This window comes from Medicago truncatula, chromosome 8, assembly GCF_003473485.1.
Source record: "Medicago truncatula cultivar Jemalong A17 chromosome 8, MtrunA17r5.0-ANR, whole genome shotgun sequence".
Classification (NCBI taxonomy): domain Eukaryota; kingdom Viridiplantae; phylum Streptophyta; class Magnoliopsida; order Fabales; family Fabaceae; genus Medicago; species Medicago truncatula.
In genome coordinates this window covers 28,395,759-28,411,933 of record NC_053049.1, presented here as the reverse complement: position 1 = coordinate 28,411,933, position 16,175 = coordinate 28,395,759, and the positions used below count along the sequence as shown (strand labels likewise).

Genomic DNA, 16,175 nt, shown 5'->3' with positions numbered 1-16,175 from the left:
AATTAAAACATAGGGGGCTGTTTTGTATTTAAATTAGTTAGGGGTCCATAACCGCAACTTTTGAAAATAAAGGACTCCAAAAGTGCAATTAATCAAAATAAAAATTCAATCGACATCAAACATTAATTTATGCAATGTACATCTGATTCATCCAAAACGTAAATCAACATATTAGTTTAAATAAGGACATTTACACATTATCTTACATCAAAATAGAGACAGCAAATGTACAAATACACATACAACGATATGAGAATCAATATTTATACAACCATTTTGTGACAACTCTCTGACAACATCATCTCTAATACTCAAATTATGTTTTTGTACTCTTTTGTTTTTGTCTGCAAACGGTTAGAAAAAAGTTGTCACACAAAGGTGTCACAATTGGTTGTTCAAATATTAATACTCTAACTATACTGCGCATACAAATAAGGAACCTATGTGATAGTTCAATCAATTGTGACTCTCGCCACCTTGGATTTGCTTAGACCATGGGACAACTCCTCATCATCACACACATCAGAAATCTTCCTTTTCTGACCAACGGAAGCAACCACATTGATCTCATTTGTCCGGGGGTATATGCAGGACACTGCCTCAGACTTTTCAGGATCATTGTCATGGCAAACCGATAAGTCAATGGGAATACCATAGTGAAGATTGAACTTCTGTGATGAAGTTTCCTACATCAGAAGCCAATACAAAATACCACAAATTAAACTGTAATTAATCTTCATAAGAAATTCGAACAAAATAATTTACACGTTTTATGCACATATTTTTTTTTTGGTTTGAATTTGTGTACGATCCTTACAAATATACAACATCTCTCCATATAATAATATAAAAACGTGTACATAAATGTAAAAATGATTTCATAAAACAAAATGAATAATAAGAATTTATAACTAATAAAATGTAAAAATCTAATTTAAAATCATATTTTTTAAGAGACACCATAACTTTTTCTTTTAAAATATTCTCAAAATAATAGGACTATTACTCAAAAAATTCATTGTAAAAAAATAAATTAACAATAAATAGAAAAGACAAAATGGGATGAAACAATAACGTCGGAGAAATTACAACTTACATGGCATATCAGATCTCGCTGATAATTACAAATAAAATATTCAATCAAGAAAGGATCGGTGCAAACATCAACGACTTCATATACAAAAGACAGATGACTCTCATCGTTGAATTTCTTATGGACCTTGAAAATAAGACGATCCCCAAAAAACTCCTCCATCTCGTCAGGGAAGATGGAGGAACCTTCATTCTACATTAATTATATATCCATTTGTGTTAATAATTATCATGCAAAATTTATATAAAAAAAAAAATTAAAAAATAGGAGTACAACAACCATTGATCCAAGGAGGCTACATGTATTGTATGCTAACTTTCTTACATTATCATCAAAGAGCACAAAAACAACTTCATTATCAATATCTCCAGCTTTAATCTGGAGCCTGAACCTATATTGCATATTAATGACGAATCAAAATACAAATCGTAGAACCAAAAATATCACTAACAATGAGAAAGAGAATATGATTCCCTGATTAACGACGCAAATAAGGCATACCTTGGCTCCAAAGCAGAGGCCTCATCCGGATACCACATATCAACGCCCTCGACGACATCAAAAAAACACGCAACAACAACGTCGACTCCTTCATCCATTGAGGAGACAAAATCCCCAAAAATTTTAATTTTGTGGACTCCAACAAACACTTTTAAATCACTTGTCATAGCGGCGTGCACATTCGTTCGATGTTCCTTAGAAAAAACCATTGCAATTCTTTATACTAACATATACATATGATTTTAGAACAAAGTGGTGATGAGAAAGGGCATATATATAGACCACAATGCAAGTACGGTCATATATGCAAGACTACTTATTTATAAGATACAGTAAATATTCAAATAATTCAATACCGAAAAACATGGAGGGAAAATGAACACCTTACAATTTGAAATGTAGTACAATAATTCTAAAGACAACTTCTACAAATAAAATCAAATATTTGGTCCACCACGATACAGTATCATTGAAATCCTATAATTCAATTAAAAAACAAATACTACCCACATCAATTATTGTTTCACTACAACTCTTTTGGAATGAGCTAAGATGGTAATCTCATATGGACAATACCCCAACTTATATTAACCTTAAATATTCCTTGAGTTTATTCAATACCAATAAAGAAGTATTAATAATGCTCCAATACAATAAAAAGTTTTAAAAACCAGAACAGGCAAACAATGGAACTGTAATGTGGGGATCGCAAAATTAAATCAACCCAGAACGATGACCTTTGTAGAATACAACACACCTCCATTGTTGATAGATTACAAATTTTAATATCAACTAATATTAGATAATCATACATATATAAAGTCGTGTGTGTAACCATTTATTATTGAAACTTCAACATTCCTTGCATACTTTATATCCAAATTACATTGAATACGAACGAAGTATTTTGATGTTGGTAGATATAAACAAATGCTACAACAACAGCCACACTGAAATTCATCTGCGTCCAACGAAACAAACACATAACCCTCAAAGACAACCTCCATAGCTATCCAGATCAAAATAACAACCAATACAACATACAAAAAAAAGGACACTGATTACACCTACAAAATACAACCACAATACAACATAAAGGACCACCACAACGATTAAGATAGAGCTCATCAATCAACTAAATTCATCATACAACTACATAATCCTCGAACCGGCAAACATATGTCACAAATCATTCAGACAGCCGGAGAGCGCTCAACTCGAACGCACACACATTCAACGGGATCGACAACAACCAGACAAAGCTTATCACCAGGACTCAATCCTAAGTTCTTGGCAAACTCATACCAACCAACGGTCAAACACTTCTCATCTAACCCAGGTGTTTGATGGATAATCTCCATATTGCAGTACATACCGTCATCGGAACCATCCTCTATGACATACACATGACGAAAATCTGTAAACGAATAATTCTGCACAACAGTCCGAGGGAAAAACTACAAAAGAATGAAGGGAAAAAATTATAAATCCAACCAACAATGCCACACAAAAAAATTGAAAAACATTTTTAAACTAAACTAACCATGGACTCCTCTCCACATGCGACCGAGTCGGTAACATTCACAACCCATTTGTGCGATCTTAGTTCGTTACCACTGAGACATCCACGGGAATCATCATCCTCAACATGAGGGCTGTCAAAATTATCGTCGCCAATAGAAAGTTCAGAGAAAGATCTCAATGGAACATCAACAACGGCCCCCTCATAAACAGCAGACATCAAGTTCCTTCCAATTGAGGTTGAAGAGTAAAAATCAGGGAAGCCTTGCTCAAATCGACTAGCATAATGTTCGTTGAAACTTCAAAACAAATTAGACATAGTTAGCATACAAATCTAATCCAAGCGAAATTTAATGAAAGTTGAAAAAAAATGATAACAAAAGTCACAAACAGACACAAATAAGCATCTAAACAGCAGGAGTCTATAACCAAAAATCACATATTAGCACATATGGATGACAAAAACAACATAGCTACCTAAAATTTGTTTAAAGATGACATGAACCAGCAACCCCGATAATCACAATTAACATATTTATTTAAAGACATAAGCCAAAAAATGAAGTATTGGGTTATACAATACTTACACACCCTCGAAGTCAAAATCCTCCATTTTGCAGATGATAACAATGTGGTCGGATACTCCAAAGATCCACAAACAGTTTCAAAGGGCATGCAGAAACAGGGACAATAAAACCCTAAAATCACAGCTACGGTCAACAGGCCGGGTTCTAAAATCAGTATCAAAGTATTGGGCCTTAAAATACATATGTCTTCAAACCCAAACACATTTAACAATGAGATTTACACCTCCCACTCCAGCAATCTATAAAAAGCGAAAATTACAATTGAATCGCCCACAACTATTTTACGGACCACCAACTATCTATTCAAACCTTGTAACACTAACAAAAGGTGATAAATATAGCAAATCCGAGCAATTGGCTAAAGATTAAAAGAAAAACACCAACATAAATAGTGTCTATCTCGTCAACGTTAACAACGACAATCAACAACCAAACTACAATGAGTGCGATGATGCAAAGAAGAAAGAATTTAGACATTCTATGTCAAGAAATATGTTGAGAAAATAATACCAAAACCACAAACAAATGTGATATATATATATATATATATATATATATATAGAACTTTTTCATAAATCTAAATCACTATCACAATAATTATTACCGTTGCGGACACTATTCATAACCGTTGGAGTTTAATTCAATCATCTTTTAAAATCCGTAAAGTAAACGATATATATTTAACTTTCTCCTAAATTAAGACTAAAACAATAAACGATCATCCGTACGAAAACCGCTAATCGTCTTAATTATTTTATTATCTTGTGATGTCTCATGAACTAAAAATACTAATCCACACAAAACTCATTAAAAAATTATGGATACGTCAAATGATGTCCGAAAAAACTATTCTACATGTTATGTCCCGGGGATGACTACTACTATTTTAAATGACCTACGTACCTAGACCTAAAAATAATATCGCAATATGATGCACGTTTTTGGGGCAATTGGTTAAGGATGAGAATGAGGTAGTGGACCCAAATATAATTTCAGTTCGAAATTTTAAATAATGGAATACGACTAAAAGAGACTTATTGAAAACTAAGGGGCTAAAGGCAAGTGCTGCAGTATTGAGTAACCCCATCCACAAACTATAGTCTACACGCTACAATGTCAACCTCAGCTACAATGTAACGAAGACAAACAAAAGCAAATTGGATGCATTATTCCATAAATTTTTTTAACCGTACAATTGAGATGATGAAATGAGTTTCCAGCAATAACTACATAATGGATCAACTTATTTAGAAAGGGACAAATACATGAGGTTGAGCTCAAAACAAAATAAATACTCTAATTGCCAACATTATTAGTGCATATGGCTACCGAAGGTGCCACTCTTCCGGGATGCTGATCCTTCTTGAGCAACCCTAACTGAAAGAAGGCAATAAAGCATGCTTAAAATGGATAAATTATAATAAACAGTCTCATACTAATAACTATATAGAGACACAAAAGAATCACTCATTCTACATCCATATCAGGACAACTTGTAATGATCCATGCTATGATCAACAATGGAAAAACAACCAAGATAACCAATTCAAGAAAAATGCTTCCAATTTCATCAATCTTGAAGATAACAATCATGAACAACATAACGACAAGTAGAGTAATGCAGAGAAGAATATACCTAGCAATTTTAAACATTTTTAAGAGAAATTGTAAGGAAATGGTTATAATTAATAAGGAAGGATGATGGTATATATAAAGGAATAAGGAAAGTGACTTTTACTATTACCCGTACAATCACTAATAAACTGACTCCAAGTTGACCGTTATATTAACCTCTCGATATAATTACTTAAGAAATCATCATCTATTAAGCACGAAATTATATACACCGCCAACAATAAAAATTATCAATATAGTAAACTCATGGATGAGTAATGTATTTATATACCAGATGCATCAATTATTTGATATATTATTGTTAATTAATAACAAAAAGATTTTAAAATTTGAAGTGGAACAACTAAATGGAATTTAAGCATTTCATATGACGAAAGAAGATAGAAGGTAGTGATGAAGAAAATATTTATCTCACCCATAATTTTCAATTCGGAACCTAAAAGCCTAAGTTTAAATACTACTTACCATATAACTAAATTAGCGTACTTATCTACATATAGTTGATCACCAAAAATTGCTCGCTGTTACCGTTACCTTTATAAATAAAGACATGTTACCGTTAAATACACTATCTTGAAAAATAAACCCTAGTCATACTCCACACACAGACCTATAAAATTCTAAAAAAAAAAAAAAAACGTCAAATTTATGAGCCACCACAAAGAAGAAAATTGGGAACTACAATAATTAAACATTAACATAATGACCAACATGACACAACCACTGGAGCATGGATAGGCTTATTTCACTATTTTATAGTTGGCTAACAATGCCTAACACCCGTGGTTACCAAGACTGGCCTTCAGGCAATCAACAGGAAATAATTACACATATACTAATTATTGATATTATACATGGGAACTACAATTTATTACCAACGGACAATCACTACAATAAACCCATTATAGTCATCAAACACAATCAAATCACTTCCTAGGCTGCCTACGCTTCGCAGATGGTTCAGCCTCAGCAGCGTCCACAACATCAAAGACCCTGTCCAGATTTCGCTTTGTATAGTTCAGTTCCTCTATCTCAGCCTGGGATTCGTCATCATCTTCACTTTCAGGAGTACCGGTGAATTCAGCAAGAAGGTGCTCAGCTCCGATCGTGTTTGAGTTAGTTGTATCATCACCTAATGTACAAAGAGCATCCGGGCTAGAAAGCGAAAACTCACTGTTGCTTGAAGCAATATCAGCATCAGCCAAACTAAAATCACCATCCAATGAAACATGAGATGCCGCATTACAGTCAGTGTCAGCCACACCAACCGAAACACCGCCACCATCCAGAGGAGAAGGAGAACACTCATCAAACACCATCTTCCCCTTACGAATAGACTGACCAATAGGCATAATACATATATCAATTTGTATACTGATTAATGTTTAAACACAACATAACAACTCACTATCAACAATCAAGAAAAAACATAAGCAACCTCAGTAGGTGTGTAATTATATCCATTCATAGCAAATTTTGCAACAATACTACTGTCAGCACAAACCCTCTTAACTCTGTAGGAACCATCAAAGAAACCGCCAGATATAACAGGCTTATCCACTTTAAAAAGAAACCTCTTTCCCTTCAACATAACAATTTCAGGAGGATAAAATCCAACATCGTCACCCTATAAGAGCAAGACGTGAAAATAATAACACAAACAACATAAGACAATAATCCAGCAAGACAAACCATACAAACAAATCAGTTAATTCACACACCTTAGACTTCGCGACCAACACAGAACACTGCTTCTCCAGCAGGTAATGAACATCACTGTCAAACAACACAAACACAGAATCCCCAGTACCATCATCAACCCTCAATTTGATCTTGTACCTACAAAGAAAAAAGAGAAATATACCACATTAAAACCATTTTCAAAAGTAAAAAGGTACAACTGAGCAACTACCAAAGCATGATATCTTACCTAGGAACCATTTGTATAACATGCTTATCACAACCCTTGCAGTAGTATGCACCAGAATCTGCAGTAACACTCCTATGACACTTGCAAGCAGGATACCACCATTCTTCCCCCTCAACAAAGCCACTCACAATAGCACTAACAACGAAAAACCCATCCTCTTCAGAATTAAACAATTGTGATATGGTCTTCTTAGGATACATACGCAGAAACTCCTCCTCCATAGAAGGCTTTGATGGCCCACCAAGAACGGTCAAAGTTGGAGGGACCTGGATACCTAAGCCAATTAAACTGCATTCCAAAATAAAAAAGCCATTAAAATACACATGAGTATTGAATTAAATACTGCAAAATAAAATGTGACATACCGATCTTTAAACGCAATAACCTCAGGAACATCTGGATTCACTATAAGCCTTGTGGTACCCTTAACATTCTGCAAAGTTGCCTTGTCTAAAAAAAAACACTGACACTCGGTAATCACATTTTAACACAACCACGAACAAATCAAATACAAACATCAAACACACCTCTAAATATTTTAACTTTCGCAAACTGCACAACAACAACAGGCAAACCTTCAAACCCCTTAGACACAAATCCATTCCACAATGCAACATATTCTCCGAACAAAGCACATTCAATTTTGCCACTGAACACGTAAAAAATTGAATCAAGATATAACAACAAAAAAATAGAAGCTGAGAATCGTACCCAAACAAACATTACTCACCTGTGATCCGTCACCTCAAAGATAATCATCTTAGTAACACTACCATCCCTCACATACTCCCTCTCTTCAGAAACGGCAGTGACCAGCCCCATGACATCTGTATCAGGAAACACCAAACTAATTCTTAATGACATCAAACACATTAAATGATTCAATCCAGCAACCCACAAAAGATTGAAAAACATACCAACCAGATAATCATACTCAACCGTATGATTGGATACATCAACAATGGACGTGAAAGAGAGCCCATACAGTGGAATGGTTGCACTGGTACATGATTGTACTTTAGTTGTCATCTGGAATACTATCTTGTATGGATGCGTGGCAGCACGATACGATCCAGTACTTGGTGCAACAGAAAAATATGATATATTATACACCTCACCCTCCCGCAATCTCTTCTGAAAGACATAAATAAGTTGCTTCCTAACAATTGCCTGAATCTTAACTCCCTGAAAGACCAAAAGTAAAAAAAATATTAAAACATCAGCCTGGTCACCAAAGACCACCCAGCGTAACAAAACACACATCAATGAACACAACATGTCATGTGCAATCAGTTACACACACCATCTGATCCAATAAAACCATCTCTAGTGAATTAGCTTGGTTCGGTTTCAGAAAAGTTGGAACCTCCCACATACGAACCACTCTGACTCTAATCCTCCAATTTAATCGCCCAGGTACAATGTCATTCACCAAATCAAGTGACTTATCCATCATTACCAAACAACAAAGCAACTTATCGGGGAAATTTTGCAGCAAGATGCAGAGAACAGGTGAATGGTTTCAACACTACTCAAACAACGCTTAAATACCACTCAAGAGACATACACATCAACAATAAAACAAAAACACAATCAACAGCAGAAGACAAAACCCCAATAAATTGAAATGAAACCAACCCCACAACACAGAAATTATTGAGACCAAAAGAAAGTACATTCGAAATAATTCCATATACGGGTCCAATACCTGACATTCTCAACCACCATCTTTGCACAAAATCCGTATCACCATCTGGAACACACGAAAAATCCAATGACCAAATTACTAAAGAGGCAACTTTTGAATAATAGCACACAAGCCGACATACAACCCAGATCTATAATTCCCAATGTAGTCTAAACAATTCAGCTTTTGAATAACAGTACACACGCCACAATTCCTTCCTAATGCAGCTTTCGAAAACAGTTCGCAATGCGACGTAAATTTCCAACTCAGTCATCCAATGGAGGATTTGGATCTAGCACAAATCACCGCAACACGACATAAATTTCCAACTCATAAATCCAATGGATGGTTTGGATCTAGCACAAATAACCCCTTCTACAGGAAAGATCTCTCTGGAACAGCGAAGCTCGGTATGTTAAGATTATAGATGCTGAACTGGTTGCAATCACTATGTTAAGACATTAGTCTTGTGTTGGATGCGTGACATCATATTAGGTCTTGGATCGGAATGTCAGGTGTTGACCCCTTTAATATTGATGACCATTTCATTCAGTTTACTCACTCTACAGGTCACTTGAAGGCTCGTCAATCATTTCTTCAACTTATATGGTTACTTTGTGCCTGGTTGGTTTGGAATGAACGTAACAACAGACTTCATAATAATATCCAATCCAACATTGAACAACTAGTAGAAAAGGTTAAATTTTACTCCTTTTGTGGCTTAAAGCTTAATAAGGCCACTTTTATGTACGGTTCTCAAAGATGTGGTTGGACCCTTTATTATGTTTGGGTATCGATTGACCTTTGTTTTTGTCTCCTCATTGTATGATCATTGTATGACTGACTGTTTCTAAGGTTGATACTTTAGTACATCTTGTACTTAGGTGGTTCACTACTGATATTAATTTATTCCATTTTTATGTCTTAAAAAAAAATCTTGTGTTGGATGCATCTGATATAGACATCACTGAGTTATGTGATAATTTTCCTTATATCATGCTTTAGATGCATAAAAGGCAAGACTTTAAAAGATCATCAGACATACCAAAGATTGAATACAATCTCTTTTCCTTAGATTCTAGTTTTTGTGCTACTAGATTTTTCAAGCTTTATAATGACTTTGTAGAGGTATGTGATAAGATGAAATGTTAACTTGGGAGGAACAGTTGCATTGGTAGATAATTACAATTAAAAAATGAATTGAAAAGTATTCCAAAAAGGTCATCCTACATTGTTGAGTTCAAAAACTCGAATCAAGAACTTTATCTCAGAGACGTTATATTTAGTATCAAAGCTCTTTATCTCCTCTTGTCAAAAAAATAAAAAATAAAAAGCTCTTTATCTCCTTTCAACCTTCCTTGTCATTGCTCCTACTGATACTCCTGTCCTTATTACTCAATTTCCTCAGTGATATCGTAACCAAATTAAATCATTTTAGAGCTTATTTTGTGTTTAATTATGCTCTGTCTTAAGATTTAATGAGCCTATCTTTTTTTTTTTCAAGGGTTAAATATACGTTTGTCGATATAAATATTCATAATTTCATTTTAAATCTTTACCAAATAAAATTAAACTTTTTAATCTTGTAACATTTTCTTTTAGCATTTTTAGGATCAAAATTGTTGATAGAAAATTTTACAATACTAAAAATACTGACGGATAATTTTGCAAAAAATAAAACTACCGGTGAGTTTTTTTTTTTTTGAGAGCAATTACGGTGTGTTTGTTTCAAATTATATTTGTAGATTCCTGGGAATAAAATCATAAAAATGCATGTGTCTATGTTTGTTGCAAGTTTATTAAATTTTATTTCCGGGTATAAATGTTCCTCGGAATAGAAAAGTTTTTCCAAAGAAAATGGTGAGAATAAAATTACGTGTAATTATCTATTATATTCCATATTTTTAAGGTTCCTTGGAATTATAATGTCAACCAAACATCTTTTTTCTAAATACCTTAGAATAAAATTCCTATCTTTATATTCCAAGGAATGTTATTCCTAAAAATAAATTTGTTACACTTGAAACAAACACACCCTACAATTTTATGTTATAGAAATTAAAAATGAAATTCGAAATATTTACATGGATAAAAAAAACATGTTTGTCTCAAATCTCCTAACTCAACTGACAAAAATGCCGAAATTGTTAGGCCGGACGTCATGACCGGGGTTTGAACCTCGGTACCTCTACTTAAAAAAAAACATGTTTTTTTTTTGTGGCGTCTGAGGTTTGAACTCGAACCTTGAATATTTTATGCATTGTCTATATCTAACTCATAGTAAAAAAAAAAACATAAAACATGTTTAACAATATTCTTCCAATAATAATAGTAATAAGTTTTGGCATAAAAAATAATAATAATAATAAATGATAATAATATTCAAAAACGTCAACGGTGTGATTTGGTTTGAATTTCCTTAAAAATATAATAAATGATTTGGTTTCAAATTTGATTGCGAAATAATTTGGGCTAAACGCGGGGTAGTTTATAACAAAACGACGATATTGCCGTAAACCGAAAGACACACTCATTCATAGTTTATAACCACGCACGCTTTGAAGGAAGAATTCACGGAAACGACGATGGCACGACGGAAATCAGCCAAAGACAGACTGAGCAGTCTACCGGACTCACTCCTGTGCCATATCATGTCCTTTCTCCCCACTAGAACCTCCGTTGCGACGATGACTCTAGTCTCTCGCCGGTGGCGCTATCTCTGGAAGTATCTCCAAGTCTTCAACTTCTCCGACGAGTCGCTGTGTTACAGAACCGTGTCTGATGAATTGTTTAGAAAATTTGCATTCTTCGTGAACGCTGTTCTCGCCCTCCGCAAAGCACGCGACATTCAAAAGTTCAATCTCACTATCACCTACCCATTCGGTGGCATGTTTCTACTCGACTGTATTCAATTGTGGATCCATGCTGCCACTGGCCCTCACCTTCAAGAACTCTCTCTCACCGTCAAGGACTCCGCAATAACCCTCCCTCCTTTCTTTTTACTCAATTGCACAAATCTTGTTTCCCTCAGGTAAATCATCATCATCATTAAATCATGTTTCTTTTGTTACTTTGCAATTTTAGATTCAAATGAAATCAAAAGCGTAGTATGCTTTACGGAATTGATTCCTCTGTTTTAAAAACACCTGCATTAGCACACCTTTTTAGTCATACCTTTTTTGGTCCCTATAAAAATAAATCACACCTTTTCAGTCATACATCACATTTATTATATTAATGAAACTTTGGATCTAATAAAAAAAATTTTGAGTTATCTTTTTGCGGAGGAACTTTGTATAATGTTCTAAATAAGCATGTATTGGTCCCTCTTAAATTAAAATTTGTTTAATTATACTTAAAGTTTTATATTTGATTTTTAAGTATAATTAAACAACATTTAATTTAATTTAACAGGGACTAAAAACACTAATGAAAATTTTGTAGAGACTAAAAATTGTGATTTGTTTTTATAGGGAATAAAAACAAAACTGCACATATTTATAGGAACTAAAAACTTAATTAACTCATAAATTATATTTTTAACGACATACATGATGACTGATCAACATTCATGAAATTACAAATAACTCCGTAAAAAAATTCAGAAATCTTTTGGACGAATACATGATGACTGATCAACATTCATGAAATTACAAATAACTTGTAAAAATTTTCAGTTTTTAGAACAGAAATCTTTTGAACGATCAAAAGTGTGTGATTTTTTTTGTGATGGCCGGGGTTTGAATCTCAGATCTTACGTATATTGTCATTGTCCATACCAATTAAGAAAAACTTACCAAAAGTGTGTGATTTTTTTTTTTGTTGGCTGAGGGTTTGTACCCCAAACCGCATATATTATACCAATTCGCGAGTACCGAATCCGGCATGAATTCACGTGGAATTCGCGGAAACAAACAAACCCTGAGTACCGGCAAAAACGAACACCGTGAGAGTGAGTGGGAGAATTGTGAGTTGAAGATTGAGTGAGAAGAACACGAATAAAGAGTAGAGTGTGAGAAACATGGTAGAAGAAATTGGATCGGGTACTATGGTAGCGGCTGTGTTTCACGTTTGAGCAGATGAGGAAGATGATAAAATTAGGGTTACTGTGCAAATTGGTCTTTTCTCCTGTCGGACCATTTTTTTTTATAAGCATAACAGTTTTTTTCCACTAATTTTCATGAAATTGTGATTTTGGCCCTCTAAGAAAAAAAACTACAAAATCGCCCCTTAAATTTTGCAACTATAACAATTTTAGTCCCCTAAGGCAAAAAAAAAACACGTGGTAACTCACTTAGGATGCCACGTCAGCGTAGACGAGTCAAAATTGGTCTTGGGGGCCAAAAGGGGGCGGTTTTGTAGTTTTTTTTGTTAGGGGGCCAAAATCGCAACTTTGAAAAAGTTAGGGGGCTAAAACTGCTATTAAACTCTTCTTTTTTAACTAAACTACTTTTTTTTTTAATCAAATCTATAAATATTTTTTTTTGTTTAAGAAGTCTAGTAAAAAAAATGCTTTTCTTATTTTTTTTTTTTTATAGCTCACTATATTTATTAGTACCACGAACCGAATCGTACCGAAGCTATATACTCCTATACGTAGCGAATTCTTCCCTGTTGTGTACCGCGTACTAGCACGAACTGTGAATTATGTGACTAGTGTTGAAAGTAGTGGACCAAAATTGTTATTAAACCTTGATTTGTTGTTTTATCCTATGAAATTGGCAAGATTCTCATGTTTTAACGATGTCAGTGAATACTTATCTATATTTATGCTCCAAAAAGAAAATTGTAATATCTGAACATTTGTTTTTATGTTGACAAAAATTATTTTCCCAAATAAGATTCTTTTTCTAACATGTAAACAAATAGATATACAATGTTATCAATAACCTGTTTTTCTTTTCAAAACACCACAGACTTGAGTGTGAAGTTCATATCAATGAACATTCTGCATTTCATTTTCCATCACTGAAGATGTTATATATCGACTTAGGCGTTATGATTTCAGAAGTTGCTTTACTCTCTGGCTGCCCCAGCCTGGAAATTTTCGATGGTTACTTTTGCTGTGACCCTCCAGACTATGTCACCAAACTTCTCATTCCACCTTCCTCCAGATCCAAGAGATCGAAATCCACCACTGACAATTTCACCTGGAGCTGGAGTTACCTTAATGTACGTGGAAATACCGAATTGGGCATCATTGGCCATTTCCACAGTATGATGGAAGCATTTCTTGACGTCTTTTCCCCAGTTGAAAGCGAATTTGTCGACCCTATTCTCAAACACCTCCGAGATCACAAAGAGTATATGAATCTACTTTCATGTCATTCAACATCTAAGGTGAAGTTTTTATTTGTATGGTTTGTATTGTACTAATTTTGCTCCATCACTTGTTGTTATCACGTACAACCAGTCGCCACTTCATGCCACTGTTCTAAACTATCCAGAGTTTCGCAATTTACTTCATCTAAAGTTCATTCTTCCCTGTTTCAACTCGAATGTCTTGGTCAACGTGCTTGAGAAATGCCAGATGCTTCAAGTTCTCATAATTCAAAGCAAGAAGGTTTGTTGAGTTCTCAAGTTTAATTAAATCAATTTTTGGTATGTTCATGTATGCATGTATGTATCTATCTATACACAAAAATATATTTTTGAGGGATGTTGTCTCTTGTTGTTGGTAGGAGAAACTATCACCTTTAAGAACATGGCAGCCAGAGTCAACAACGGTTCCTGAATGTCTCAAATCCCACCTGACCTATATTCACATAGAAGGATATCAAGGATTTGAAGACGAGCTTACATTTGCTGAATATCTTCTGAGGAACGGACTTGTTTTGCAAACAATGCTTATTTTTGTTGATACTTCAATGCACACAACGAATAAGTATCTTTCTGTCAAAAGATTAACTGATATACCAAGGGGCTCTGTCACCTGCCAACTTAAATTTGACCCAGCCGTCTCTCTTTAAGGTGAAAACTCTCACCGCCTTTTTTTATCTGTCATACTCATTCAAAGTTGATTAAGGCTAGCATTAGTTCTAAGTTCCTAACAGTTACACATGCCTTATATTATGATTATGATATCTTTGAAATTGTCGAAGTCTTATGGTATGAATACTGAGTATGTTAATGTAATTTTCATTTTGAGTATCAGTAGAGGATGCTATTAAGTTATTTTCGATTGATAATTGGTATTTTTGAAAAGTAGTCGATGCTATTAAGTTGAGGCACAGCATATTTTGATCAGAAGAATTTCATTTCTTTTACTTATCCTTGTTCTAGAGATGAATACTTAGAAATTAGAATTATAGTCAAATCATAATGTTGATTTTTTTATTTATTTGCAAGGTTCTTAGAAGAAATATAAGCAAATCAATTTAGGGTTCCTAAAAGAAGGGATGCATATTTATGATTCTATATAGATATGGAGTGGTCTTATTAATCTGATCAGTACTCGGTGCTATCAACTTATAAGTAGTTTATTCAACCCCTATAGATATGTAGACAGCCACCATTTATCACTGTAATTGGATTTTGAAAGCTAAAATTCTAGAGCACATAGAGGCGTTTGTGTTGGTTTTGTCAAAGATTGAAATTAATGAAATGCAAATATACATTCATATCCTATGAATTGGTGCTTAAGGAATTTTATCCTGTATGCATAAAGTCAATATTCCAGAATTAGGATTAATGTCGATTACTGAATTTTCAAGAATAAAGTGAATAAGTTTTAATCCATTGTGCACTATATTCATAATTTACATCTTGACAAGTATATCAGCTTCTCCATGCTTGCTCGAAGTATTAAGTATCAGATTTTTCTTATATAATTGATATAATCACAGTTTGTAATTTCCAACCAACTCCTGCAACCTCTCTAAACTTGATATGTCATTGATGGTTTCAAATGCAGATACTGACTTCATAGATCATCTCGATGATTTCCGGCTAAAAGATCTTAATTCGTGTCGACTCTTCAACAAAATTGAAGATGCTGGATATATTTTCGGCTATATTGTTTGTGACAGATTTGTGTATGTCAATTTTGTTTATCAATGTGAAACTGAATTGTGAATTTTCCCATGCATATAAAAATTTCAACACTTTCAATTGGCATTGTTATGTCTGGTGTGGTTGTGGTGGATTGGTGAATTCATCATCGAGTTGTGATAATTGAGTTGATATAAATAAAAAAGCCAATCAGATTCCAAAGTTAACAAA

General features: G+C 34.1%; 2 protein-coding genes across 3 annotated transcripts; one reads left to right on the top strand and one right to left on the bottom strand.

The window, feature by feature from the left end:
- Positions 1–6,263: 6,263 nt before the first annotated feature.
- LOC11411000 (replication protein A 70 kDa DNA-binding subunit C) lies at positions 6,264–8,720 on the bottom strand. Its single transcript, XM_024773015.1, has 9 exons — positions 8,571–8,720; positions 8,185–8,452; positions 7,998–8,094; positions 7,843–7,916; positions 7,633–7,717; positions 7,268–7,555; positions 7,059–7,176; positions 6,776–6,964; positions 6,264–6,674 (listed from the first exon to the last, which is right to left on the bottom strand). The coding sequence occupies exons 1-9, from the start codon at positions 8,718–8,720 to the stop codon at positions 6,264–6,266; spliced, it is 1,680 nt and encodes a 559-aa protein (XP_024628783.1).
- A 2,766-nt stretch (positions 8,721–11,486) lies between these two features.
- Positions 11,487–16,175, top strand: LOC11410686 (FBD-associated F-box protein At4g10400). Of its 2 annotated transcripts, none has more exons than XM_003628518.4 (5): positions 11,487–11,985; positions 13,871–14,294; positions 14,368–14,517; positions 14,636–14,924; positions 15,868–16,175. In XM_003628518.4, exons 1-4 carry the CDS (start codon positions 11,540–11,542, stop codon positions 14,921–14,923), a joined length of 1,308 nt encoding a protein of 435 aa, XP_003628566.2. In that variant the 5' UTR covers positions 11,487–11,539; the 3' UTR covers position 14,924; positions 15,868–16,175. The 2 variants fall into 2 exon arrangements, with proteins under 2 accessions (XP_003628566.2, XP_024628280.1); XM_024772512.2 differs by having other exon boundaries at positions 11,488–11,985; positions 14,636–14,913; positions 15,865–16,175.